The sequence below is a fragment of the Miniopterus natalensis genome, chromosome 1, assembly GCF_054644295.1.
Source record: "Miniopterus natalensis isolate mMinNat1 chromosome 1, mMinNat1.hap1, whole genome shotgun sequence".
Lineage (NCBI taxonomy): Eukaryota > Metazoa > Chordata > Mammalia > Chiroptera > Miniopteridae > Miniopterus > Miniopterus natalensis.
The window spans coordinates 198,808,801-198,826,835 of NC_142081.1; the positions used below are offsets into that span (position 1 = coordinate 198,808,801).

The following is an 18,035-nucleotide window of genomic DNA, read 5'->3' on the forward strand; positions in this document are numbered from 1 at the left end:
CTCTTTCCTTCCCTTCACTTTTTCTGGGAGTCCCCCCAAACGGCCTGCTCCTCCCACACTTCCGCTCCTGGCTGGAGGCACCTCAGGAAACGGAAGCGGGTGTCCCACCAGAGGCAGCTGGACTAGAACAAAACTGCCTAGGGCGTGGCCTGAGGATAGACAGGGTTGTCCCCAAACCACCGGGGAGACCTTCCTGGGAGTCAGCTGCCCTCTCTGCTGTGAAAAAGTAGCTCCTGAATGAGTGACTGGATGGATGGAGGGTGGGTGGGTGGGTGGGTGGATGGATGGATGGGACAGGTATGTGGGTAAATGGGTAGGGGTTTATGGTAGAATGGAGGCATGGATGGGTGAGTAGATGGGTGAGTGGGTGGGTAGATGACAGGTTGGAGAGTGGGGTGGATGAATGAATGGATGGATAGAGAGATGGGTAGTTTGGTGGGTGAGTGAGTAGACTAATGAATTTTATGTTTCACTAAATTTTTTAAAGTGGGTAATACGAATATTGTATTTATTCCTTGGGGTGGGGTTCCCTCAACATCCCTTTTTCCTCAGAATCCACAGCTCTGGAATGAAAAAGTTCAAGACAGTCTTTCTTGCACTGGCCAAAACTCATACTCCTAAAAAATAAAAATGGTAAAATACAGAAGGGCCTTTGCCACCATCAGGTCCTTCCCCCAGGCAAGTGAGGAAATAAAGAACCGTGTGGGCAAATGACAACCCAGGCTTCAGGGAATGCCTCCACCTCAGAGACAGCAATGGCTGCACCTCACCTCTCCCAGATGCTATGCATCAGGTTCGTGACCTGGTCTAGGAAGACAGTGTAGCACGCATTCTTCACAAGCACCAGGCGCTTGCTCCTGGGCCCAGTCTGTCTCCTTAGACTGAGGTCAAACTTGGAGGTGAAAGTCTTAGTGGAATCTGTTATTTTATTGTCTTCCTCGGCCTCCTTGATGGGCCTGATACTATAGTGCTGGTAACTGAGGCCCGGGATTGTGGTCAGTACATACAGGTCATATTTAGGTGGCATCTCCTTCGATTTCTGGATCTGCAGGGCCAAAGGTGCGAGATAAAACGGGATTTCAGGGTTGGAAGACACCTGTCTCCTCAATAACCCTCAACTTGCACTCCTCCTGGGCAGGGCACTCACTTCCCATGAGGCAGCAGGGTCTTTCCATCATGGAACTGATCTGAGTTCCCCTCCTTGCATCCACCCTGCTCAAAAAGATCCAGCCCTGGCCTCATCTCCCTCCCCGCCTCCCTCCCTCTTGGCACCAGCCCACCAGCTGCCCTTCCTTCCCAACGCTCTTGCTGTTTCCTGCCTCCGAGGCATTGCTCATGCTGCCTCCTCTACCTGGAGGGTCTTCTTTTGGGAGGGGCCAACCTTATCCCCCAATCCTCCAATTTCATGTGGACGGATACTTTCAGAGTAACCCTCCCAGCTTTTTCTTTCCCCCTTCTCTGATTTGCAGAGGGGATTTGAAGAAGGCACGGGGCATACTCAGCAATCCCCCTCACTCTCTAGGGCAAATGTGCAGCCCCTAGCCCCTGTGGGAGGCCCTTTGGGGGACCCATTAGCACACCCAGGATTGCCGCACACACCCTCCCACCCAGCCTTTATCTGAAATGCCGCAGACATCTCGCCCCCCGCATCCTGCTCTGGGGAGTTTCCTCCACCATAGCTGTCATCACTGTCACAGTCTGTATTTTCTCATTTTTTTACTTCCTGTTTCTCCAGCTAGAATACAGGCCCTGGAGGGCAGGGACTTTGGTTTGTATAGTATCCCAGTGCCCAGACCAAGCCCTGACACGTAGCAGGTGCTCCAGAATATCTGTTAAGGGGTTTACTCTAGGTGGTGTTGCATTTGACCGGAAGGGGGTGTTACATGCTGGGTCTCCACGGACCGACACCCTCCCCCAGCACCCCCTGCTCCGATGAACTCCTCCTCCTCTATCTCAGCCTCAGGGTCACCGCTCCACACCTTAACTGTCCATCTCTGTGTCCGCTCCCCCTCTCCACAGAGACCCAGAACTTAGCCCAGAGCCAGGCCCAGAAGAGGCACAGGGGAGTGTTTGCTGAATGACTGACTGATGGCACCTCCCAGGGAAGGGTTGCCAGATGGCAGGTAGGGTGCCCTGGGTCACCAGATCCAGCTCCAGGCGGTGAAGGAGATAATGATGGACGGGACACTCACCCTGGTGTCTGGGTGCTGGGGAGAGAGGCCGCATGGGCCTCAGCCCCCAGTATCAGCGCCTCCATAAAGCACCCCCTTCAAGACACCTGAGGGCCTTTCCCTTGAGAACTGGAAATTTACATTAGAATATAAATACTCCCCAGGGGAGGGGGAGAGCAGCCTTCCACACAGTGCAGGCCATGCCCAAGACCCTCCAGGGAGGGGACAGCACCAGGGGACCCGTGGCCATGTCAGACGCCCAGAGCCCAGTTCCGGTCCCATGGGTGGATCCCACTGACCCTCAGTGGGCACGCCCCCATGTTGATGTCCTCAGTGAGGATGGATTAGTGGGCTATCCCTTCCTGGGAGTGCCTGGCCCCAGCAGGTGCTAGAAACGGCAAGTGCGTCTCAGAAATCACGCCCATACCTGTATGTCAACGGGGCGGCCTGTCTTATCTGTGACCATGACCTTAGGAGAGCCCACAGTCAGGTTGATGAACGTGGTGACCGTCCAGGCCAGGGGGTTGTAGACCACGGCAAAGAAGTGTCCCTTGGGCCTTGGGCCTGCAACGGAGAACAGTCCTTACCTGGGTGCCCCTCAGTGCACCAAAGCCAGCCCGGCAGAGCTCCCAGGGAATCTGAGCAGAGGGACCAGGGACAGGCGGCAGATCCCTGCAGGGTGCTCCACTCTGCTCGGTTCCACGTCCCTGTCCCTAGTATCCCATGTGCTCCTCACTCACCTGCCCTGTCAGCCCACCCTACTGATAAGGAAACTGAGGCCGAAGGCGACCCAGCTCCTGGGGCCTAGCAGCTCCATAGCTTTGAGTGCTTGGCACTGTGAGTGACCCCAGAATTCTCTGGAGCCTGGAAGTCAAGCCCAATGGCCCAGCCCAGCATTCGAGACCCCTGCGGTGTGGACCTGGAGTCCCCCTTTCTGTTCCATCCTGCGCCACGTGTGCGGTGAGACCTGACCCACCTGGCGATCCCTGCCCCAGTGCCTGCCTCCGCTCGGGCTGCTCCCTGGCTGCGCCGCCTTCCCTGGTCCTCCCCGCCTCTTCCTGGCTGGGGCACCGCCCGTGTAAGCTCATGGGCAGGGGCTGTCCCACCAGGCAGAGCGGTCACTCCCCTGCTTCTAGCTCTTTCCACAACTGTCTCTCCCACTGACCGCAGGCACCCTGTGTGCCGCCCCGTCCCCATGGGCCACCCAGAGTCTGAAGGAGGGATGGGGTTCCCACACAGAGAGGGGAGAGCAGGCCAGGTGAGCAGCGAGCAGGAGGAGCTGAGCAGTGCCCGGTGACGGGGTGCAGGGGCCTGGGGCAGGGCAGCAGGCCTCGTGCACAGCGAGTCTTTCTGGGTTTGAAACCCCCTCAGACCTCTCAGGCTGGTGTGACCGTCACTGCATACATGTGAAACCTCACAGCCAAAGACACGGGACACCCTGGCCGGCGTGGCTCAGCGGTTGGAGCATCAGCCCACTCACTGAAGAGCTGAAGTTAGATTCGTGGTCAAGGCCACATACCTGGGTTGCAGGTGTGATCCCCGGCTTCCCCCTACACCCCATCTTTTTCACATCAGTGTTTCTCTCTCTCTCTCTCTCCCTCCTTTCCACTCTCTCCAATCAATGGGGGAAAATATCCTTGAGTAAGGGTTAACAAAAAACATAAACAGAAGATAACGTTTTTCTGATGAGGGGGAAAAGCTTAAAAAAGATGCAGCCACAGGTCTGCGCTGGGACGACTGTGCCCGAACTGGGCTCTGGGGCCAGGCTCCCGAGGACCCCTGGGTCCTCTCAGGGCAGGCAGCAGAGGGCGGAGGGTTCGGTCCCCCTGCCCGCGTGGCCCAGGCAAGCCCACAGCCTCCGTCTGCCTGTGTCCTCGGCTAGATCACAGGGCGGCAGCAGCTCCAAGCTCACAGGGAGTGCGTGAGGCGGGACATGAACTACCGCAGGGAGGGCCCGGCCGACGCCCAACCCTCCCGCGTGCAGGGAGACAAAACGGAGGTTTGGGGAAGTAAAGGCGCCTGCCCCAGATCAGGGCACACGAGGGCTGTGGCCCCTGAGTCCGACATGCAGAGGGTCCAGGCCCCCTGCCCGGTCCCCCTGGGCTCTCTTCTCCAAAAGGGCCACAGCTGCCTTGGCCTGCGTGGCTCGGTGCTGAGAGCGTCGGCCTGTCACCAAAGGGTCTTGGGTTTGATTCCTGGTCAAAGGGCACGTGCCTGGGTTGGGGGCTTGCTCTCCGACCCTGGTCGGGGCACATGGGGGAGGCAACCGGTGGGTGTGTCTCTCTCACACCGATGTTTCTCTCTCCCCCCCTTCCACTCTCTCTAAAAATCAATGGAAAAAATAGCCTCTGGTGAGAATTAACAAAAAATCAAGGACTGGCCGGGGCGGCTCAGCGGCTGAGCGCCGACCTAGGATCCAGTTGAGAGGTTCCGGTTCAATTCCCGGTCGGGGCACAGGCCCAGGTTGCGGGCTCCATCCCCAGTCGGGGGCGTGCAGGAGGCACCCGATCCACGACTCTCTCATCACTGATGTTTCTCTCTCTCTCCCTTCCTCTCTCTGAAATCAGTAAAGATTTATTTTAAAAAAGCAAGGCCCAGAGCCCCTGCCAGCCTCCAACCCCACCCTGCCTGCGGGGCCTCACTTACCCTTTTGGACACGGGTCCCATTCAAGATGATGGACACCATCAGCTGGAGGACATCCTGCATCCCTGACCGCAGGTGCTCCACGAACATGTCCTGCACCTTGGTGGCCTGGGTCCCAGTGATGCCATCATGGTGCTGGACCTGCAGTCCCAGCAGATAAGGGAACAACATGGTCTGGACCTGCCCCTGCAAAGCACCTACTAGGCACCTGGCACCGAGGCCCTGGCCACCCTTCCTCTCAGCAGGTGTGGGAGGGGCAGGGGTCTCTCCCACTTTTCAGAAGAGGAAACTGAGGCTCAGGGAGGCTGGGGAGCCTGCCCCGCCTTTTCTGACCTTGCGGAAACCCACCACCTGGGGCAGACGGCAGGCTCTGGGAAGGGACCCCTCCTGGCTTCATGTTCGTGATATTGTGTTCCCATCACTGCCACCGGGACGCTCTAGGCATGATCACAGTCCCCTGCCCTGAGGCAGGGGTGACATGCGGACAACCTGCTGTGTGGCCGCAGCCCTGCCAAGCGGGTTAGGCAGGTTATCCCGTTCAATTGCCCCACCCGGGTGGGCAAGTGGTTCTCATTTTACAGGGAGGGAGTTAGAGCTCAGAGAGGGAATGTCCCCTGCCTGAGACCACACAGCAGAGCTGAGAATGAATCCAGACAGGACCCCCGGACACAACACTGCTCCACTTTGCTCTTTATCCTCTGGGTAAATTCGGCTCTAAAGCCCACTGAAGCCACCGGCCCATGCTGTGAGATGCTGGTCCCAGCCTCGTCACCAGAGGTGCCCTCAGTGTTCTCATCTGTGACGTGGACAGCCAATGACCGGGGGCTAGATGGGGAAGGCCACTGCACGGGAGGCTTCACTGAGAGGTGAGACATTACCTCAGAGACTGCCCAGCGGAGCTGCTGGAGCTGCTTCAGGGCCCAGCTAGGGTCCAGGTGCGCACGGGGGGCAGGCCACATGTAGCGTGTGAACATGGACTCCGCGGCGTGCAGCAGCGAGCTGGCCTGCCTCGCCAGCGCCTTGAGCTTGGGGCGGGAGGTGTAGAAGCCGGTCCAGGCTTGAAGCACCTCTGGGAGACAAGGGCCAGCGTGGGTGTGAGTCGCTGCTGGCGGAGCCCCCTAGGCCCTGGCCCCGGGGAGAGCTGGGGCCAGAGAGGGCCGGTGGGTCAGCCCTGATTACCTAGGACGGCATCAGGCGGCCAGAACCTGGGCTCCCGCCCCAGCCAGGCCAGGAACTGCCCCAGAGCACTGGAGGGACTGGGGCGGGTGGGAGGATGATGCCTGGGGTGGGGGGTGCTGAGGGTCCTGATGGGGGGAGAAAGCTCAGAGAGGCTCAGGAAAACCTGGCTCAACCTTGGAGCCGAGGGCCTGGGAGGCCTCGGGGAGCGGAGAAGGAGGGGAGAGGAGTGGGCAGGACCCAGCTGAGAGGGTCACAGCACCAGCCTCTGGATGTGACTCTGGGGACAATGGGGACAGGCCTGTATTCAGCGGGTCCCTGGCAGCCCAGGGAGGGTGGTTGGGGGGAGGGCAAAAGGAGCTGAGGAGCTGAGAGACCCCAGTAGCCGCTGTCCTGACCAGGCCCGAGGAGGAGGCCTGACCAAGGCGGGGCAGGGGGAGGGCTGAGAGCCTCCAGGGCCTGGCTCTGTCTCAGGAGGCCCTCCGCTGTCCTTGCTGTCCCCACCTCCTCCCTCCTCCTGGGGCTGGCCTGGGCCTCCATTCCCTGTCCTTCCCCCAGGGCTCCGGCCAGGTCAGGACAGGTAGCCGCGTGCCCCGGGAGGACAGGCCATGGCTGAGGGGGTCAGACAGACCCAGTCCTCCAGGGCCTAAGCTCCAAGCCCAGCACCAGAGGGCCTAGAGCCCTCCCAGTGTCCAGTGCCCAGTGCCCAGTGCCCGGTGCGCTCGGAGCAGCACCCGCCTCGCCTCACCCGTCCAGTCTCCGCATGAACCAAGCTCGCCTTGGCACACCCACAGGGCATCACTATATCCCCTCCCACCTGGAGGCAGCCAGGATGACACAGTATAAACCCTCCTGGCACAGCACTGGGATGTCGCTCCTCCCACCTAGACCCGTATCCAACCCAACGTGGTCCAAAAGGAAATGTCCTGAGAGCTATGCAGCTCCATCCTGCAGCCAGACAAGAGACCTTGATGCCCAGGGCAAGCAAGTCATGGGTGAGTCAGGGAGCGCCCAGCCCGGAGCCAGCCCTGCAGCTGGAGCCCGTCCTGGAGGGGAAGGCAATGGGGGAGGGGGGGGGCGCGGCTACTGTGGAGCCTTCACGTGGCTATCCCCCCACTTCAGGACACTGGGACTCAAAAAGGTGGCATCACTTGCCCCGAAGCTAGATAGCCCATGAGGGGAGGAGATGTGGTCCAAACCCAGGGTGCCTTGGAACCCCGCTGGCGCCAGCCCTGCTCAGCACTGTGGCTGCTGGTGGGTGAGGGGGCAGGGACACGCCCCAGACAGGCCTAGCCCCAGGCACCCTGGTCACTGCTCAGCCAGTGGGTGCCCTCTGAGCCTCAGTGCCTCTGCCTGTCCCATGGGGGTAGCCATGTATCTCTCTCCCTTCCAAAGCAGCCTCCCCAAGTGACTGAGCCCGTGCACGGAAGCCAGTGCCAGGCAGAGCCAGCTGCAGCCAGGTCCCTGAGCTGTCATGACTCAGGGTGACCTGGCCCCTTCTCACCCCCATCCCCACATCCCTGTGGCTTCTCCTTCTGTGTCAAGGACAACAAGAACCCTTCCAGGGCTCTGGTGTTTTATGCAAAAAGTATTAGATGGGTCAAGGCTTGGCCCACACCATTCCCGTTACAGCCGGGCAGGAGCAGGGGGGCTGCGCCTGCCCCAGCTCTCAGCGCCTGCTGCGGGTCTACTTCCTGCGGGGCTGCAGGGGAAGCTGAGGTCTGCATGGCTTGGCAGCAGGGGGGTCAGCATGGGGGGCGGGCAAGGCGGCCGGGGAGGGGTACGCGCTGCAGGCCCTGAATTAGCCTCCGGGGCAGGGGCTGCAGGCTCATATCCAGGGCAGAACCTGGCACAGGGGACCGGGAGTGACGTCATAATGATTCACGGCCACATCTGCAGAGCCCTTGCTCTGTGCTGGGCACCAGGCTGTGAGTTTTCCTCATTTCACTCCATTTTTACAACTCTAGACTAAGCACCACTGAGGTCCCCGTTTCGCTGAGCGTGACCATCCCGTGACACGCACGCAGCCGCGAAGCAGGCTCAGTCAAAGCCATCCCTCAACCCTGAGGTGGTGCTGGCTGTAGCAAGCACAGTCCCGGCCTCGGACACAGGCAGGAAGCAGACAGGGTAGTAACAGAAAGACAGCCGAGGCCTGTGGAGCCTTCACGTCAGGAAAGGTTCCCCGGAGGAGGTGACATTACGAGATAAGTAGAACTTAGGCAGGAAGAGAAGGTGCGAAGAGGGCACTTCTGGTCGGGAAGACTGCACGTGCAAAGGCACTGAGGCAGGGACCTCGTGTGGGCGCAGTGCTGGGCACCAGGCTGTGTGCGTGGCAGCCAGTCTGTCCAGGTGGGACGGGGCCCGTCTTCCAGACTGGAAGAATCGGGCGAAGCCGACACTGAGGTGGGCAACCCCCCCCGCCCCCGCAGAAGCCGGTACCTGAGGAGTAGGGCAGGAAGTCCTGGTGGCCGCGGACGCTCCAGGCGGTTTGGGTAGCACGCACCGCGCGGAAGTAGGTGCTCAGCGTGGCGTACTCCACCCTGACGCCCAGCTTGGACGCCTGCCTGTTGATGTAGTTCAGCAAGATGTCCATGTTGTTAAACTGTATCGTAGCGTTGAAAAACTGCCTGTCACACCCCTGCAGGCGAGACACGGGGACCGGAGCTCAGCCCGGGGGGGGGGAGGGGGCTCGTCCCGGCCTCCCATGGACACCCTCCCACCCTGCCCGCGGGCCATCGAAGCCCCCCAACCAGCGCCTGTAGCCCAGTGCCCAGGCGTTTCCTTCTCTTTCTCTCTCTCTCTCTTTTCTCTAAATCATGTTGTACGTCCCCTGTATTTGTTTATCTTTTATTTTATAAGAAGTCTGTACCTTTGACGACCTTCACCCATTGCCATGTCCCCCACCCCCACCTCTGACAACCACAGATCTGATCTCTTTTTCTAGGAGTTTCGTGTTTTTAAAGTTTACATATAAGTGAAATCACGCAGTATTTGTCTTTCTCTGACTTACTTCACTCCCTGGCATTTCCAAAAGCCACTCAGTGGACCACTCATCACACCAGTGATGACTGCGGCGAGCAATGAAAACAGCCGTGACGCGCATTGAGGGGCCTAAACTGCGCCTTCAAAAAGGCAAAGTCAGAATTTCTAGAAACACACTACCTACCGAGGCTGAGTGTGAAAAAACAGAAAATCTGAACAGACATATTACTAGTAAGGAGATGGAATCGGTAATCAGGAAACTCTAAACAGACAAAAATACAGGACCAGGCGACTTCACTGGCTTATGCTATAAAATATTTAAAGCAGCCCTGGCCAGTCTGGCTCAGTGGTTAGAGCATCGGCCCGCGGACTGAAGGGTCCCGGGTTCAATTCTGGCCAAGGGCATGTGCCTCGGTTGCAGAATCGGTGCCCAGCCCTGGTCGGGGTGCATGCGGGAGGCAACCAATCGATGTCTCTCTCTCTCTCTCTCCCTCCCTTCCAGTCTCAGAAAAGCAACGGAAAAAAATATCCTCAGGCAAGGATTAAAAATATATATACTTAAAGAAGAATTAATACCAATCCTTCAAAATCTCCCAAAAATTAGAAGAGGAGAGGACACTTCCAAACTCATCTATGAGGCCAGCATTACCCTGGTACCAAAATCAGACATGGACCCCACAGGTAAAGAAAAGTGCAGGTCGATAACCGTGATACACATAGACGCAAAAATTCTTGACAAATACCAGAAAACTGAATTCAGCAACACATTAAAAAGATCATACTCCACGATCAGGTGGGATTTATTCCAGGGATTTATTCCAGTCGGTGTGATGCATCACATTAACGAAACGCAGGATAAAAGCCGTACGATCACCTCGATAGGTGCAGAAAAGGCATTTAACAGAATTCAACATTTATCTATGATAAAAACTCTACACAAAGAGGTTTTAGAGGGAATGTACCTCAACATAATAAAGGCCACACGTGACAGGCTCTCAGCTCGCCTCAAGTTCAGTGGAGAAAAGCTACACGGTTTTTCTCCTACGGTTGTGAGCAAGACGAGGCTGCGCACCCCCCCCCACTTTCATTCAATGTGGTATCAGAAGGCTCGGCTACAGCAATTAGGCAAGAAAAATAAATAAAAGGCACCTGAGTTGGAAAGCAAGGCGTAAAACTGTCCTTATTTGCAAATGCCACGTTTACAGCGAGGACCCTAGAGACTACACTAAGCCTGGCCGGCATGTGCCGCAGTTAAGCACCGACCTAGGATCCAGGAGACTGCGGTTCGATTCCCGGTCAGGGCACAGGCCCGGGTTTCAGGCTCGATCCCCAGTCGGGGGCGTGCAGGAGGCCGCAGATCGATGACTCTCTCTCATCAGTGATGTTTCTATCTGTCTCCTCTCCCTTCCTCTCTCTGAAATCAATAAAATATATATCTTTTATTTTTAAAACATATCTTTATTTTTTATTTTTAAAATATATCTTTATTGATTTCAGAGAGAGAGAGAAACATCAATGATGAAAGAGTCATTGAGCGCCTGCCTCCTGCACGTCCCCGACTGGGGATCGAGCCCGCAACCGGGGCATGTGCCCTGACGGGGAATCGAACCCGGATCGCCTGGATCCTAGGTCAACGCTCAACTGCTGAGCCACGCCCGGCCGGGCTAAAATATATATATTTTTAAAAAGACTCCACCAAATGGTTAGAACTAATAAATAAATTCAGTAAAGTTGCAGGATACAAGATCGATATACGAAACGCAGTTGTATCTCTATACACTAACAAACTATCAGACAGAAAAAGAATTTTTAAATCGCATTTACAATTGCATGAGAAAAAATAGAACGCCTCGGAGTGAACTTAACCAAGGGAGTGAAAGACCCGGACGTGGAAACTACACAACACTGACGGGAGAAACTGGAGATGACGCAGTTACATGGACTGGAAGAGTTAATATTGTTAAAATGTCCACACTGCCCAAAGCAATCTATAGATCCAATGCAACCCCTATTAAAATTCAGACGGCATTTTCACAGAAATAAAACAATCCTAAAATTTGTGTGAAACCACAAAAGACCCTGAATAGCAAAGCAACGTTGGGAAAGATGAACAAAGCTAGACACATCGAGCTGATTTCAAATTACATTACAAAGCTATAGTAATCCAAACAGTAGGGTATTAGCATTAAAAACAGACGTATTGATCAATGGAACAGAAGAGAGAGCCCAGAAATAATCCCATACATGTGTGTTCAATTAACTTCTGACAAACTAGCCAAGAATAAACAATGGGGACAAGACAGTCTCTTTAATAGATGATGTTTGAAAAACTGGACACCCATGCACAAGAATGAAACTGGACCACTACTTTACACCACTCGCAGAAACTGACTCGAAATGGAATAAAGACTTACGCATGAGACCTGAAACCATAAAACTCCTAACAGAAAACATGGGTGGTAAGTATTTTGACATCAGTCTTGACGGTGATTTTTTTGGATTTGACACCACAAGCAAAGGCAACAAAAGCAAAAATAAACACGTGAGAACTACATCAAACTAAAAGCTTCTGCGAAGCAAAGGAAACCATCAACAAGATGAGCCGGCGACCTACCAAACAGGAGAAATTATTTGCAAATCATGTATCTGATGAGGGGTTAATATCCAAAATATATAAAGAACTCATACAACTCAATAGCAAAAACAAACATTCCAATTTTTTTTTTTTTTTAATATATCTTTATGGATTTCAGAGAGAGGAAAGGAGGGGGAGAGAGAGAGACAGAAACATCAATGATGAGAGAGTCATTGGTCAAGCCCGCAACTGGGCATGTGCCCTGACCGGGAATCGAACCCCGATCGCCTGGATCCTAGGTCGACGCTCAACCGCTGAGCCACACCCGGCCGGGCAACAATCCAATTTTAAAAGGGGCAAAGAGTGTGAGCAGACGTCTTTCCAAAGAGGACATACAGATGGACAACAGGTACATGAAGAGGGGCTCAGGGTCACTGATCACCAGGGAAACGCAAACCAAAACCGCAGCAAGGTATCACCTCGCACCTGTCAGAATGGCTACCATCAAAAATACAAGAGAGCCCGGCTGGGCGTGGCTCAGCGGTTGAGCGTCGACCTAGGATCCAGGAGATCGGGGTTCGATTCCCGGTCGGGGCACATGCCCGGGTTGCGGGCTGCAGCCGATCAATGACTCTCATCATTGATGTTTCTGTCTCTCTCTCTCCCTCTCCTTTCCTCTCTCTGAAATCAATAAAGATATATTTTTAAAAAAAATAAAAATACAAGAGAGAAGCGTTGGTGAGGGCGTGGGGAAAGGGAGCCCTGTGCACCGTTGGTGGGATTGCAAATGGTGCAACCACTGTGGAAAACAGTACGGAGGTTCCACAGAAATTTAAAACTATAACGACCATATGATCCAGCAGTTCCACTGCTGGGTGTTTAGCCAAGGAAAAGAAAACACTAATTCTAAAAGTTATATACACTTATATTCATAGCAGCATTGTTTACAACAGCCCTAAGTGAAAGCAACATGAAAGCAACCTAAGTGTCCATCGATAAGGTGAGTGGACAAACAAATGTGGTGTATATATAATACACACACACACACACACACACACACAATGGAATATATTCTGCCATTTGAAAAAACAAGAAAGTCTTATCATTTGTGACAGCATGGATGGGCCTCAGGGGCACTGTGCTAGGTGAAATAAGACGGAGAAAGACAAATACTGCGTGAGCACACTTACACGCGGAAATTTTTTTTTTTAAATCAAAGAACTCAGATACAGGGAATAGATTGGCAGTCAACAGAGCTGGGGGTGGAAGGCGGGGAAAACGGGTGAAGGGGTCAAGAGGTAGAAACTTCCAGTTATAAAATAAATAAGTCCTGGGATGCGGTGTACAGCATGGTGACTGTAATGAGCAATACTGTGCTTGCGTATCTGAAAGTTGCTAAGGGAGTAGGTGGTATAAGTTCTCATTACAAGGAAAGAACTTTGTAGCTCTGTGGGTGACAGATGTTAACTAGACTAATGGTGGCAATCATTTTGCAATACACACAAATATCCAGGCATTACGTTGCACATCTGAAACTGATACAGTGTTTTATGTCAATTATAGCTTCTTTTTTTTTTTTTTAAAGAGAGAGAGCTGCAGTATAAAGAGGTTCTCCCCAGACAGTGACAGGTATTCCGAGTTACCCTGTTGAAACTGTGCTACGCTGAGTAATACAGAAAACAAAGTTTCCGTGAGCGTGTACGTAAGGAGGGCCAGAGGGCGGCCGAGAGTTCTGAGACGGAACCACGAGTCTGAACGGAGCTGTTCGAACGGACCGCACGCGACCTCGCCTCTGGGCCCCACCCTAACGCCCGTCTCCAACTGTCTAGGCGACACCCCAGCAGTTCCTGGCTCGCGACTCTCGTGGACCAAACAAGATTCAGAACGGGGGGCGTTCTCGTTAGGTTCTGGCAGCTAAGCCCAGCAAACCTCCAAGTGCCAGCGGGGGAAGGTGGGAACGTACCAGCCCGCGGGCCGGCGGGAGGGCTGAACTCGTCAGATCTACTATCGACGGCGTCCTGGCCAACTCTGTCATGAACTCACAGCAGGGAGTGAACAGAGGGCACGCCGGCCGCCGCACCTCACTGCCAGCCAGGCAGACGCGGGGCGCAGGCTACGGCTGCCCCAGAGAGCCCGCCACGAGCAAGTCCCGGGCTGGCCTCACGGGGCTCCGGGTGCGCCGTCAGCCCCCCTGAACGCAAGCGCCAGCCCTGGCCAGTGTTGCCCAGTGGTCAGAGCGTCGGCCTGCCCACCGAAGGGCCTCAGGTTCCATTCCGGTCGAGGGCACGTACCTCGGTCGCAGGTTCAACCTCTGGCCCCGGGCAGGGAGCGTGCAGGAGGCAACCAATCAATGCGTCTCTCTCACATCGATGTTTCTCTCTCTCCCCCATTCTCTCCTTTCCACTCTCTCTAAAAATCAATGGAAAAAATATCCTCGGGTGAAGATTAACTAATTAAGTAAGTAATTAAAAGGGAGCAGCAGACTCATATGTTCGTCAGGGGAGCCTGAGCTCCTCCATGCTACAGGGCTCCCCCTTGATAGTTTTCATCACCTGCCCAAAGGGGGAGGTTACAGGATGATATTTATCGGTTCTGTAGCCTCAACAGAAGTTATTTTAGGCAGGTGTTTTTATTTTCCCTTTGCAGGCATCACATTCTATTTTCAGCTATTGAGGAAGTAAATATTTCATTACTTTGTTGCTTTCTTGCCTACATATGTTTTAAGTTATGCCTCCAGCCTCACCTAAAGTTTTATATATATAATATTACATATATATTTAGCTCAAGTGTATCATACAATTGGCCCACTGACATAATATATGGAGTTTTATAGTTTTCAGAAAATATATTTACTAATATCTGCACCTATAGAAAAAAGCAATCGCAAATAAAAAGAGCCAAAAAAAAAAAAAAAAGGCATTAAAAGAAAAAAAGGCCGGCAGTCACGAGTGAAGAAGTTGGAGAGAGCTGGTGGGAGGCAGGATGAGGGGCTGTATTTCCCTGGGGAGAGGCTGGGGGTGAGGCCAGGGTGTAGAGGGACCTGGTGGGGGGGGTGATCCCCAGGGAAGGACTGACCCGGCACCTGGGCAGAGGCCGGCCGTGTTAGAGCAGGACACAAGCCCAGAGTGGCCCAATCCCTGGGCTGTGACATGGCCAGTGGGGCCTGGGCCACCGCTTACCCAGGGCCAGAGGACGTTCGGGGTCTGGAGCCAGGTGGCCCGCAACTTTGCCTGGTTGAACAGGATATCCGTGTACATGTTGATGCTGTAGGCAGTGACAGGCTCAGCCATCCTGGGGTACTTCCCGTCACTGGGTGGGTTTGGGAACTTGGCCACACCTTCCCAGAAAAACCCTACATTTCTGGAGAGAGAAGGGTTGGGGGTCCCCAGGTCAAGAAGGGATGCAGCCTGGGGTCCCGGGGGCCGGGCAGGACTCAGCCAGACCACCGGGCAGCCCGGGACCTGCAGACCCTCCTGAGGGGCCCCGTCTCCCACCAGTGCAATGGGCAGATCAGTGGTGGGCGGACAGGAACTTTGCAGGTGGAGGGGGCTCCAAGCCAGGCCCCACGTTCACCAGCTGTGGGACCTTGGGCACGCCACTCCCCGGGCCCACAGCACTTCAGCTGCCATGTGGAGCCCACCACCACCGTGTCCCTTCACCGCGGGGGAGACACAGGATCTGTTAGATTACTCCTTCCTTCCTCTCTCCCATCAGAACAGGGTTGAAGGACAGGGCAGGGCTGGGACTAGGCTGGGGCAAGAGAGGCACCCACTTCAGGCTCAAGTCTCAGTGTCAATGCCAACGAGATGTAATGCAATATTTTAGAAAATCAAATCAATGCCCCAAAAAAATCATGATGAACAGAACCTCAGGGTGTTAGCCAAGGCAGAGGCAGCACTGGGACTTTCCCTTTGGCCTTGGGCTCCACTGGGGCTCGGCACGGCTCTGACCCCAAGAATGAGGCTCGGGGGTCTGGACAGCCCCCCAGTTAGGATCATCCTGCCTCACAGTGGGCAGCACAGGGTGACAAATACGGGATCCTGGGCCAGCCCCCAGGACGGCCACCCAAGCCTCTCTGACCGGTCTCCTCGTTGATTGCATGTACTGAAGGCTGTCGTGAGGATTAAATGACAATAATTGATGGAAAACAGAGAAAAATAGTGCCTGGCATAGAGGGGGCCTGACTGGAGGTGACGCCGGGCAGTGAGCCTGCCTGGGGCCTTCTCCCAAGCGGCCCTCCCATCGCGCCTGCTTCTCTCCCCTGTTCCAAGAGGGGCCACCATCGTGTCCCAGGCGTCACAGGTATAACGGGGCTGGCTGCTCTCATGACTCGAGGCCGGGAGCTGGCCGCCCAAACCGAACGCCGTTTGGCCACCTTTGCTAACCGCGGGGACCCCGGCTGAGTGGCGATGCCTCAGTTTCTCCTTGTGTGACATGGGGCACTCAGCGCGTCTCCCTCGGGTGCGGCGAGGGTCGCAGCGGAGGTAGTACAGGGACAGGGCTTGGAGGGGGCCTGGCCTCGGCGGGTGCTCACGAGCAGTAGCTGTATCTGTCCAGGACGTGCGTGAAGATTTCCTGCTGCCTCTTCCTCAGGGACGGGGACCCTCGCCACACGAACTGCAGCCCCTGCGCCCGGAGGGAACAGAGTAAGGGCTGAGGGCTGGCATGGCTGCCGGTCCCGCCTCCGCAGCCCCTGGGGTCTCTCTGGCCACCCTTCCCTCGGTCCTCTCTAGGTTCACGGATAGGCCTCCCTGCTGCGTCCTCCTGCAGATCCCATCTCACCCCCCCAGAGCCACAGGAGGCTGTGGATCTGCCCTCCTGAGGAGCCTTCCTGCTCATTCACTCCACCTCCTCCTCAATGCTACCTGCCAGACAAGCTCTGCTTGAATCCCCCCAGGCACGGGGAGCTCATCACCTCTCACTAAGTGGGCAGCCTAGGTTTTACAGTTCAGATGGATGGAAAGTGTTCAGGGTTACAAGCAGGGATAAAAGCCCATTCTGTTAGCATCGTCTCTGGGGAGTACCCCTGTTCCCTGACTCCTCCCCTGCGACTCGATTTCGGCCATGGCAGACGGGCAGAGCCTCGCCCAGCTCGCAGAGTTCCCTGGGCCAAGCTGAGCTGCCCCAGGAAGTGCTCGGTGTTCGGGGGGCTCATCAAGGTGTTACTTCTCTTGCCCACCTGGAGCCCAACCCACTTTGCCTGCCTCCTGCTGGGCAGGCCACCACTGCTCTCCCAGCCCTAACCCCAGGCTGCTTCCCTCCTTGGGGCGCAGCCCCTAACCCTGCACAGGATGCCTGCCTTAGGACCGGGGCAGCGGCGGGAGCACCCGGCACTCACCTGAGCCTTCTGCAAGTCGTTCTTCAGGTTGTAGTCGATCCGGGAGATGACATGGGCATTGAACCCCGCCAAGGCAAACAGGGTGGGCGTCGTGGCAGATGCTCCAAATGGGTCGACCTGCCAGGAGAACTGTGGCCGGATCCCAAATGTTTCATAGAGAAAGCCATGTCCTTCTGCAAGAGAGGGCCGGTTAGGGGGTGGACCCCTCGCCCTCACTACCTTCTAGGGCGCTGGATGCCCTGTTCCCCGGGCAAGCAGGGTTTACTGCAGCAGGTGAATATACAAAGGGCTCCATCCCAGGTCACCCTATCATTCACTTATTCATCCATGACTCAAGAGCCGCCACCATGACCCAGACGTCAGGCTGAGCGATGCAGGGAGGAGACTGGGTGGTTTGGGAAATGAAGCTTCGTGGGATCCACTAGGGAGCCGGGGCCTTCCTGTCCCACAATGATGCAGCCCCAGGTTCACTGAGGCTTCTGGTCGCCTTGCTCTAGGTCCAGCCTGCAGGGTTAGCACCAGGGCGCTCAGGGTGGAGGGCACAGTGGGCTGAGACCTAAGCGGAGCACCCCTCTGTGGGCGCCCCTGAGGCAGGCCAGTCAGTGCCCGCCCCTTCCCTGCCGTGCCCACCAGCCAGGCCTGGAGCTGAGCCCTGGGGCCCCAGGGATGAATCAAATTCAGGTTGCTGACAGAGGCCACCTGGAGTTGCAGGGTGAAGGAGGGAGGCAATAAGGAACTGGGGAGACCCAAAGGAGGGAGACTCCTCAGCTGAGTCCGAGATGAGCTGTTCGGGTGGAAACAAGAGGAAACATTATGATCAAAAACACAGGAGGGGTCCTAGATGGAGCAGGTAAAGGGCAGCGGAAGGCAGAGGAGGCCTGGTGAGGCCCTGGTGCCACACTGAGGAGACTGGGGAGTGTTATAAAAAGAGAACTGAGGCCTATTCAGTTTGGCTCAATGGTTAGAGCGTCAGCCCGAGGACTGAAGGGTCCCGGGTTCGATTCCAGCCAGGGGCACATGCCTCAGTTGCAGGCTCGATCCCTGGCCCTGGTCAGGATACATGCAGGAGGCAACCAATCGATGTGTCTCTCTCACATCGATGTTTCTCTCCCTCTCTCCCACTCTCTCTAAAAAGCAATGGAAAAATAC

General features: G+C 55.6%; 1 protein-coding gene across 1 annotated transcript in view; it reads right to left on the reverse strand.

The window, feature by feature from the left end:
* MAN2B2 (mannosidase alpha class 2B member 2) overlaps positions 1–18,035 on the reverse strand; it is a 33,634-nt gene that overhangs the window by 9,423 nt on the left and 6,176 nt on the right. The window contains 9 exon segments of the mRNA XM_087828342.1: positions 771–1,045; positions 2,599–2,753; positions 4,818–4,956; positions 5,694–5,884; positions 8,431–8,629; positions 14,728–14,900; positions 15,222–15,237; positions 16,040–16,174; positions 16,887–17,059. Coding sequence (XP_087684468.1) covers positions 771–1,045; positions 2,599–2,753; positions 4,818–4,956; positions 5,694–5,884; positions 8,431–8,629; positions 14,728–14,900; positions 15,222–15,237; positions 16,040–16,174; positions 16,887–17,059 — 1,456 coding nt within the window.